Source organism: Perca fluviatilis, chromosome 10 (genome assembly GCF_010015445.1).
Source record: "Perca fluviatilis chromosome 10, GENO_Pfluv_1.0, whole genome shotgun sequence".
In the NCBI taxonomy this organism is placed as follows: domain Eukaryota; kingdom Metazoa; phylum Chordata; class Actinopteri; order Perciformes; family Percidae; genus Perca; species Perca fluviatilis.
In genome coordinates this window covers 38,852,392-38,862,919 of record NC_053121.1, presented here as the reverse complement: position 1 = coordinate 38,862,919, position 10,528 = coordinate 38,852,392, and the positions used below count along the sequence as shown (strand labels likewise).

At 43.1% G+C, this 10,528-nt stretch overlaps 1 protein-coding gene across 2 annotated transcripts in view; it reads left to right on the top strand.

Moving 5' to 3' along the window:
* The window catches only part of LOC120566823 (sialoadhesin-like), a 9,502-nt gene extending 289 nt beyond the window's left edge, over positions 1–9,213 (top strand). Inside the window, exons 2-5 of one of the 2 annotated variants that reach the window (XM_039813479.1) lie at positions 1,277–1,618; positions 7,853–8,116; positions 8,470–8,563; positions 8,685–9,213. In XM_039813479.1, the coding sequence (XP_039669413.1) occupies positions 1,277–1,618; positions 7,853–8,116; positions 8,470–8,563; positions 8,685–8,766 (782 nt within the window). In that variant the 3' untranslated portion in view covers positions 8,767–9,213. Of the gene's footprint in view, positions 1–1,225; positions 1,619–7,852; positions 8,117–8,469; positions 8,564–8,684 lie in introns of both variants that reach the window. The other variant, XM_039813478.1, reaches the window with a different exon arrangement.
* Positions 9,214–10,528: the final 1,315 nt, after the last annotated feature.

Below are 10,528 nucleotides of genomic sequence, written 5' to 3'. Positions count from 1 at the left end.
CCCGGAATGTTTGAACGATGTGGAATATGATATCCAGTGTTGGGAGTAACGGCATTTAAGTATAACTGCGCTACTAACGGCGTTATTTTTTCAGTAACGGAGTAATCTAATTAATTAATTTCCCATCGTTGCAACGCCGTTATCGTTACTGAGAATGTAAAGTGGCACGGTACTACAATTTGGTTGAATGAAGCGAGGTATCGGAGGTATTAGGCTTTGGCTGCACACCAGCTGCCCGGAGAGAGCAGGGGGGGTGATGATGACACCGTTGCAAATGCGATGATGGTTGGCTGGGTGGGCGGATGCCCTGCTCACGCTGTCTCACTGCACGCTCTGACTACCACCAAACACAAGACAGCAACAATGGCGACGAGCCAGGGACATTCAAAGGTAGCGTTCTCGAACTGGAAGTGCCGGCACTACTTCTCGCTCATTGAAATTAAAGGCAAGAATGTTTATGTAACATGCACACTACGCCCAGGAAAAAAGACTTTATCCACGTCTGCCTCAAGCAACTCGAATCTTATGAAGCCCCTCACATCAACACATACTAACAGGACACTTGCTGTTGTCAGCAACAGGTGATACTGTATATAGTGTTTTTATTCTTCAATCAGTTAATATAAACATCTTTGACTTTAAAGATGTTATAGAACGTAATAGCGATATAGAACATAAAAAATAACGTCACAGTTACTTTGCTGAGTAACTAATTACTTTTACAATGTGGTAACTGAGTTACTAACTCAATTACTTTTTGGGAGAAATTTGTAACTGTCACTAATTACTTTTTTAAAGTAAGATGACCAACACTGATGATATCATATCGTAGTTTTTTTTAAAGATGATGATAAATGGGATGGCTGGCTTCAATTTGGATGAACACACACACACACACAAAACACACACACACAAACACACACACACACACACACACACACACACACACACACAAAGACAGACACACACACACACAGCAACACACACACACACACACACACACACACACAAAGACAGACAGACACACACACACACGGACAAAAATGTCAGATGAGAAATGTTTGTTTTTACAATCAGACAGTTTACAAAGAAGAAGAGAATCAGCGACACTGAATTATGATATTCATTTACAACAATCATGTTTGTCTCTTCTTCTTCTTCTTCTTCTTCTTCTTCTTCTTCTTCTTCTTCTTCTTCTTCTTCTTCTTCTTCCTGTGTTTGTCAGGTGCTCTGGGTCAAAGAGTGAACTATCTATATCCTGTTGTGAACTATCCAGATCCTGTTTGTGGTATAAAAGGATCGACCGTGACCCTCCCCTGCTCCTTCACACCACTGAAGCCTGTCAGTGACAATGGAAGAGAAGTTTTGATTGAGATCATCAGAGTCATCTGGTGCAAGAACCATGAACTCTGTGTTTTTACCACTCCGTCTGTGTACGACAGCGAATCAAACAACAACGACCCTCGTTACAGATATCTGGGAGACAAGAAGGGAAACTGCACTTTACAGATCTCAGATTTACAGAAGGAAGACGACGCAACTTTTCGCTTCAGAATGGAAGCTAATGATCCTAGAGCATCTTTCACTAACCAATCAGGAGTGAGAGTCACAGTCGTAGGTAAGAGCATCATATATATATATATATATATATATATATATATATATATATATATATATATATATATATATATATATGTGTATATATATATATATCATAAGAGCATCGTTACACACATCTCAAAGAACAGCAAGAGACTCGGTTGTTTTAACCAAATAAGGATGCAGCTAAATGACAGCGATGTAATCTGGACGATCTCATGTTGTGTGCTACATGTGGAAAGGGAACACACATGCACACATGCACACACGCACGCACGCGCGACACTAGACACATCTGTAATATTTCCTCCTCTCATTGAGTATCTTTGTCTTAAATCTCATTTGGTTTTCATGTGATTTTACAATATTACTGCCAAATAAATATATCAACAAACAGGGGCGGAGGGTCTCAGCCCAAAACCTAGAGGGGAGATCTTTATACCAATTGTATTTATTGAATCCACAAGATTCTTTACAGGCAGACCCAATTTATGCAACCCTGAGACTGTTTAGAGACCCCAGTCTGCAGAAATATTCAAACACACCATTTTAACCCTCCTTTTTGAAAATGGGTCTAATTTGAGCTGTTTTCAAAAAGTTATCTATATCAGAAATTTGGGTTTCTTTCAACCAAATTGTCAAAGAAAGTAACATGGTAACTCTTCACAAGTAGAATAATTCGTTCACTATTTTCATCGAATGTGGGTGTTTTATTCAATTTGAAAGCATTTGGAAAAAATAAATACAAAAGAACGTTGAAAAAACTAACAAAAATGTTGGTAAAAACCTTCAAAAACTTCAGGAAAGACATCTACAAAATCATCGGAAAATGTGACAACAACAACTTGGGGAAATAAGTGTGCAAAGATGTTCGGAAAAACTTAAACAAAATTGTGAAAAGTGACAAAAACAGAAGGGGAAAAAGAAGAACAAAATGTTGAGAGAAAAGTTTTTATTAAAATATGGACCCAGACAACACAAGTGTGAAAATAGGCAGCAGTAACACACGTAGACTGTATGATCATAAAGTGTTACAGGGAGACTCATGGGTATGAACAGAACCTATTTTCATTCAAATATATGGAGGTCAGAGGTTAACGGACACCTTTGAAAAAGGCCATGCCAGTTTTTCCCTCTCCAAATTTTAGCTTAAGTTTGGAGCAATATTTAGCTCCTTCCTAACAAGCTGGCACAGCATGAGCTCCTTAGGTTGTCTAGTTTACTTTGATACCAATGTGTTGTTCTAGCTTTGGAACAGAAGCCGCTACAGCCTTTCTTTACCTTTAGTTGTATAGTGATCTTGGTCCGTAACCAGACTGATCTCATGAAGTGGCGTATGTATGACGCCAATTCGTACGCTATTATTGGCGTGTTATCAAGACGCATACTTGCTTTTTAGCGTATTTGGCCTCCATTGAATTACATTACTTTGTGATTGCGTGTGAATTGACGCTGTAGCAGGTAGTATGAAAGGGCGAAAATAGGAAGGTTGGTCGGGGGGGAGGATGGGTCAAACACAGGACTTTCACCCAGGAGACCGGGGATCAGGTCCCATGTGTCACGTTTCCTAAACTCAACCGTAGCTTTCTTCTTGCGATAACACTCCAAGTGGCGATAACACGCCAAGTGGTGATAACACGCCAAGTGGCGATAACACGCCAAGTGGCGATAACACGCCAAGTGGCGATAACACGCCAAGTGGCGATAACACGCCAAGTGGCGATAACACGCTAAGTGGTGATAACACGTAAGTAGTGATAACCGCAAGTGGTGATAACCGCGCTAAGTAAGCGATAACAGCTAAGTTGGCGATAATAACCGTAAGTGGCGATAACACTAAATTAAAGCGATAACACGCCAAGTGGCGATAACACGCCAAGTGGCGATAACACGCCAAGTGGTGATAACACACCAAGTGGCGATAACACGCTAAGTGGCGATAACACGCCAAGTGGTGATAACACGCCAAGTGGCGATAACACGCTAAGTGGCGATAACACGCTAAGTGGCGATAGCAAAATTAAGGATATCGTAAGTGGCGATAACCGCTAAATTGGCGATAACACACTAAGTGGGCGATAACACCAAGTGGTGATAACACTCCAAATTGGTGATAACACACTAAGTGGCGATAACACTCTAAGTGGCGATAAGGCTAAAGTGCGCGATAACGGCGAAGTGGTGATAACACGCTAAGTGGCGATAACACACCAAGTGGCGATAACACGCTAAGTGGCGATAACACGCCAAGTGGCGATAACACGCTAAGTGGCGATAACACGCTAAGTGGCGATAACACGCCAAGTGGCGATAAAAATTGCCGATAACACGTAAGTGGTGATAACACGCAAGTGGCGATAACCGCTAAGGTGGCGATAACCGTAAGTGGTGATAACACACCAAAGTGGCGATAGCTACGCAAGTGGCGATAACACGCTAAGTGGCGATAACCATAAAGTGGCGATAACACGTAGTGGCGATAACGTAATTAAGCGATAACACTAAGTGGCGATAACACTCAAGTGGTGATAACACTCAAGTGGTGATAACACACTAAGTGGCGATAACACTCTAAGGGCGATAACGTAAAATTAAAGCGTTCACGACGAATGTGATAACCGCTAAGTGGCGATAACACGCCAAGTGGTGATAACACGCTAAGTGGCGATAACACACCAAGTGGCGATAACACGCTAAGTGGCGATAACCACGAAAGTGGCGATAACGCGCAAGTGGTGATAACACCGTAAAGTGGCGATAACACACAAGTTGGCGATAACACCGCTAAGTGGGCGATAACACGCCAAATTGAAGCGATAACACACAAGTGGTGATAACCCGCTAAGTGGCGATAACACACCAAGTGGCGATAACCGCTAAGTGGCGATAACGCAAATTAAGCGATAACGGCGAAGTGGCGATAACCGCCAAGTGGTGATAACACACCAAGTGGCGATAACATGCTAAGTTGGCGATAACACAGCAAGTGGTGATAACACACCAAAAGTGGCGATAACATGCTAAGTGGCGATAAACGGCAAAGTGGTGATAACACGCTAAGTGGCGATAACACCCAAGTGGCGATAACGGAAAAGTGGCGATAACACGTAAGTGGTGATACCACGAAGTGGTGATAATACGCTAAGTGGCGATAACCGCAAAGTGGTGATAACGCAAGTGGTGATAACCAAAGTAAGCGATAACCCGTAAAGTGGCGATAACCGCAAATGGCGATAACCGCTAAGTGGCGATAACGCGACGGTGATGATAACCGCTAAGTGGCGATAACACGCCAAGTTGGCGATAACCAAGTGGCGATAACCGTAAGTGGTGATAACACGTAAAGTGGTGATAACACGCTAAAGTGGCGATAACCGTAAGTGGTGATAACGCACGAAGTGGCGTAGCACAAAGTGGCGATAACACGGCAAGTGGCGATAACACGCCAAGTGGATAACACGCCAAGTGGTGATAACACGCCAAGTGGTGATAACACGCTAAGTGGTGATAACCGTAAAGTGGTGATTGCCGCTAAGTTGCGGGTAACATGCAAAGTGGATAACCACGCAAGTGGTGATAACCGCCAAGTGGTGATAACCGCAAGATGGCGATAACTGCGTAAATTGGCGATAACCACGACGAAGTGGCGATAACCGTAAAGTGGATAGACACACGAAGTGGTGATAACCACGTAAGTGGTGATAACACGCTAAGTGGTGATAACATGGTGGTGATAACACGCTAAGTGGTGATAACGCTAAGTGGCGATAACTACTAAGTGGATAACACGTAAAGTTGGTGATAACACGCTAAGTGGTGATAACCGCCAAGTGGATAACACGTAAAGTGGTGATAACCGTAAGTGGTGATAACAGCTAAAGTGGCGATAACCCGTAAGTGGTGATAACCGCAAGTGGTGATAACACTCAAAGTGGCGATAACCGTAAGTGGCGATAACATATGAAGTGGCGATAATAACATTAAGTTGCGATAACCGCTAAGTGGCGAATAACCGCGCTAAGTGGTGATGCACTCAAATGTGGCGATAACCGCAAAGTGGCGTAATAACACACCAAAGTGGCGATAACAGTTTTTAAGTGGTGATAACACTCAAATGTGGCGATAACCGCGGCTAGAAGTGGTGATAACAGCAAGTGGCGATAACACTCAAAGTGGTGATAACACGTGAAGTGGCGATAACGGCTAAGTGGTGATAACACTCAAATGTGATAACCGCTAAAGTGGGCGATAACCACTAAGTGGTGATAACACGTAAGTGGTGATAACACTCAAGTGGTGATAACACTCAAGTGGGTGATAACGCGCTAAGTGGTGATAACACGCGCGTAAATTGGTGATAACCGCTAAGTGGTGATAACACTCAAATTGCGGTGATAACACTCAAGTGGTGATAACACGCCAAGTGGTGATAACACGCCAAGTGGTGATAACACGCTAAGTGGTGATAACACGCCAAGTGGTGATAACACGCTAAGTGGCGATAACACGCCAAGTGGTGATAACACGCCAAGTGGCGATAACACGCTAAGTGGTGATAACACGCTAAGTGGTGATAACACTCCAAGTGGCGATAACACGCCAAGTGGTGATAACACGCTAAGTGGTGATAACACTCCAAGTGGTGATAACACGCCAAGTGGCGATAACAACGCTAAAGTGGTGATAACCGCGTAAGTGGTGATAACACTCCAAGTGGTGATAACACTCAAGTGGTGATAGCTACTCAAGTGGTGATAACACGCTAAGTGGCGATAACACACCAAGTGGCGATAACACGCTAAGTGGCGATAACAAAATTCGTGATAACGTAAAGTGGCGATAACCACGTAAGGTGGTGATAACACGATGGTGATAACACGCTGAAATTAAATACGAAGTGGGCGATAACACGCTAAGTGGTGATAACACTCCAAGTGGTGATAACCGCTAAAGTGGCTATAATCGCTAAGTGGTGATAACACGCTAAGTGGTGATAACACTCAATGGTGATAACACGCTAAGTGGTGATAACACTCCAAGTGGTGATAACACTCCAAGTGGTGATAACACGTAAGTGGCGATAACGCTGAAGTGCGATAACACGTAAGTGGTGATAATAACAAGTGGTGATAAAAAGTGGTGATAACCGCTAAGTGGCGATAACACTAAGTGGTGATAACCGCTAAGTGGTGATAAGTGCATGGAATTCGATAACACGTAAAATGGCGATAACACGTAAAGTGGTGATAACACGTAAGTGGTGATAACCGCTAATGTGCGATAACATGAAGTGGCGATAACACGCGTAAGTGGTGATAACACTCAAAGTGGTGATAACACGCGTAAATGGCGATAACACGCTAAGTGGTGATAACACGCTAAGTGGTGATAACACTCCAAGTGGTGATAACACGGCTAAGTGGTGATAACACGCTAAAGTGGTGATAACACGCTAAGTGGTGATAACACTCAAGTGGTGATAACACTCCAAAGTGGTGATAATACGCTAAGTGGTGATAACCACGAAGTGGTGATAACACGCTAAGTGGTGATAACACTCCAAGTGGTGATAACGCTAAATTAAGCGTGTACGCTAAGTGGTGATAACACTCCAAAGTGGTGATAACACTCCAAGTGGTGATAACACGCTAAGTGGTGATAACACGCTAAGTGGTGATAACACGCTAAAGTGTTCCAAGTGGTGATAACTACGCTAGTGGCGATAACTGCATGAAGTTGCGATAACTACGCTAAGTGGTGATAACACTCCAAGTGGCGATAACACGCCAAGTGGCGATAACACGCTAAGTGGTGATAACACTCCAAGTGGTGATAACACGCTAAGTGGTGATAACACGCTGGGTAAAGCGATAGCATGAGTGGCGATAACCGCATGGGTAAAGCGATAACCATGAAGTGGCGATAACACGCTAAATTAGGCGATACACCAAGTGGGCGATAACCGTCAGAGTGGCGATAACACGCCAAGTGGCGATAACACGCTAAGTGGCGTGTATGTTTACGTCTGCTGTATACAGCGTAGACATCCACGCGGAATAGCTCAAAATGCGTACAGGTGACATGCCACTTGGATTAAGAAAGTGGGCGTGTATGTTTACCCGAAGTCGTGATGCCATGTTGATAGTTGTACAGTGATCTTGGTCCGTAACGACATGAGGAACAGGGATCATCAGTTCCAACAAATCTAATCTAATATAATGTATTAAGAACTAACACTGTAAATGTATTTTAGATCCGACACAGATGAAGATAAGAAGCTCCAGAGATGACGGAGAGTTTAAAAGAGGGGAAGCAGTCACACTGAACTGTTCTGCTGCAACCTGCACTATCCACCAACTGGAGGTCACCTGGTTCAGAGATGGCTCCGCCCTCTCAGAGACTTGCCCCACCCTCCATCTCAGCACTCTGACTGCAAAGGATTCTGGGAACTACACCTGTGGTTTGAAGAAGAACGAGCGCACCCTCTCGGTGCCGTACAGCATGCATGTGGAGGAAGGTTAGTTTGAAGCCGATTCCAAAGACCGCTGTTCTCCAGCAGCAGCAGCCATCTTCTTTGTTTTCAAGTAGCAGGGAATTCACGCGCAACTGTCGCAACTCTGCCGTCATTATGTTAAGCCCCGCCCACCGACTCTATACACGATGTGATTGGCCTGACTAGAGTTTGGTTTTTCCAGCTCGCAAGTCAACAGAGAGTTGCTAGACGACCCTTGCTGCAAATTATATTTGCTGCCTCTAGGCGTCTAGATTTCTAGGCTAGGCAACATGACATTAGATGCTTCACGGTTAAAGGGTTTCCCTCTGACTGTAATCGCACCATTGTCTCCTGATAATGTCTGATGTGTTCTACAGGAGGAGAGGGAAGTCTGCCTTTAATCGTTCGGCTGGTGGTCGGGGGCCTGCTGGTTCTCTTCGCTGTTATTGTGGTCGTCTGCCTCATCAAAAGGTAGTTTAATAAATCTGTCTTTGTCTTCGCTGTGTCGGAGGACGCAGAGTTTTGATGCTGAAGCATATGAATTTTTTCTCTCCGATAACTCATCTTCTGTTTGATATTTATTCATTTTCAGAACGGCGAAGAAGGCGGAGGACTCAGTCATCTACAGCTCTGGAGCCATCTACAGCACAGGCTTAAGACAAACCACACCATGATGGCAGATACACTTTTATTTTTTTTATGTTTTTTAGGGTTAAAAAAAACCTTAAAAATGTGCCCAAAAAACCTTGAAAATGGCAACAAAACACATCAACAAAATTTGTCCAATTTAACCTTGAAAAAGGCAACAAAATCATTTAAAGCTACATTGTGTGAGAATTTCTCCCATCTAGCGGTGAAATTGTATATGACAACCAACTGAATATTACTTTCTAGCCCCTCCCATTCAGAGCGCGTTGTTACTCCTACAGTGGCCGAATTATTACAAGAAGTACGACTTCGACAGTGAGTGATAACTTCCAGTGTAATAATAGTTTTACGTTATGTTGGTACAATTTCATTGGTAACATCAGCTATCAGGTTCCCAAACATATGCAAGCTAATGTTAGTAAAATATCAGTGCTATTGTTATTCTGTATATTGTACGAGATTAATAATGTAAGGCAATGTTTACAGCGTAGGAGAAAAGCAACGGAGGTTTGTGTTTTTCAATCTATTTCTCTGAGCAGTATGAACAATGTCAATGAAACCGAAATGAGCTCTTAGTATCTCCATCATTTACACGCAGCTGTTCTAACTGGAGCTAGTCTGGGTTACAACTCCATTACGTGAGCTGCCAGGGAACTCTTGACACATGATTAGATTTATGTGACAAAGTAGACAATCCTTTATCATCATTGATGAGGAAAGGTATCCTAGACGTCGTTCTAGCGTTATGCACAACCATGCTATAGTTAGCCGAGCAGCTATGAAACTTCAAATTTACACAAATACCCAGACTGATGTCATGAAGTGGTGTGTGTATGACGCGCCAATTTGTACGCTATTATTGCCGTGTTATCAAGACGCATACTCGCTTTTTAGCGTATTTGGCCTCCATTGACTTACATTACCTTGGGATTGTGTGTGAAGTGATGCCGTAGCCAGTAGTATGAAAGGGAGGGGGATGGGTCAAACACAGGACTTTCACCCATGAGACCGGGGATCAGGTCCCGCGTGTCACGTTTTCCTAAATCCAACCTGGTTTTCTTTTCTGACTCCCAACCGCTTGTCCGTTTCTTCTTTCCTAAAACCGACGTGACGTAGCCTCGCGATAACACGCCACTTGGCTTTAGAAAGTGGCGTGTGGCGTGTACGTATATGCTGTGACGTTGCAGACTGCCGTCCGCTGTGTACAGCGTAGACATACACGCGGATTAGGGCTGGGCGATATGGAGAAAATCAAATATCACGATATTTTTGACCAAATACCTCGATATCGATACCACAACGATACTGTATAGTTGACTATTGGTGATTTCACAAAATATTTACACAATGAGATTTTAGATCAATAATCATCAGTAATGTAGATATAATGACTAAGTGGGTAAAGGGGAATAATAGAACAGTGACAACAGTCTGGTAAGTTCAGAAAAGTACATCACTTTACTGTAATGCAGCCTTTAAAACCAGGAAAAGACACTTATGTCATATTACGATATTACGATATCCAAAATCTAAGATGATAGCTAGTCTCATATCACGATATCGATGTAATATCAATATTTTGCCCAGCTCTAACACTGATAGCTCAAAATGCGTGCTGAAAACACACCATTTGGCTTAAGAAAGTTGGCGTGTATGTTAACGCGAAGTTATGATGTCATGTTGCAAATAGGCAGAATTACCTGTTGAGAGGACACTTTGGTGTCCCATTTAAAAAATCCTTGCTCCTCATGAGCTCTTTCCATCTTGGAAAAGCCACTCCAATATTAA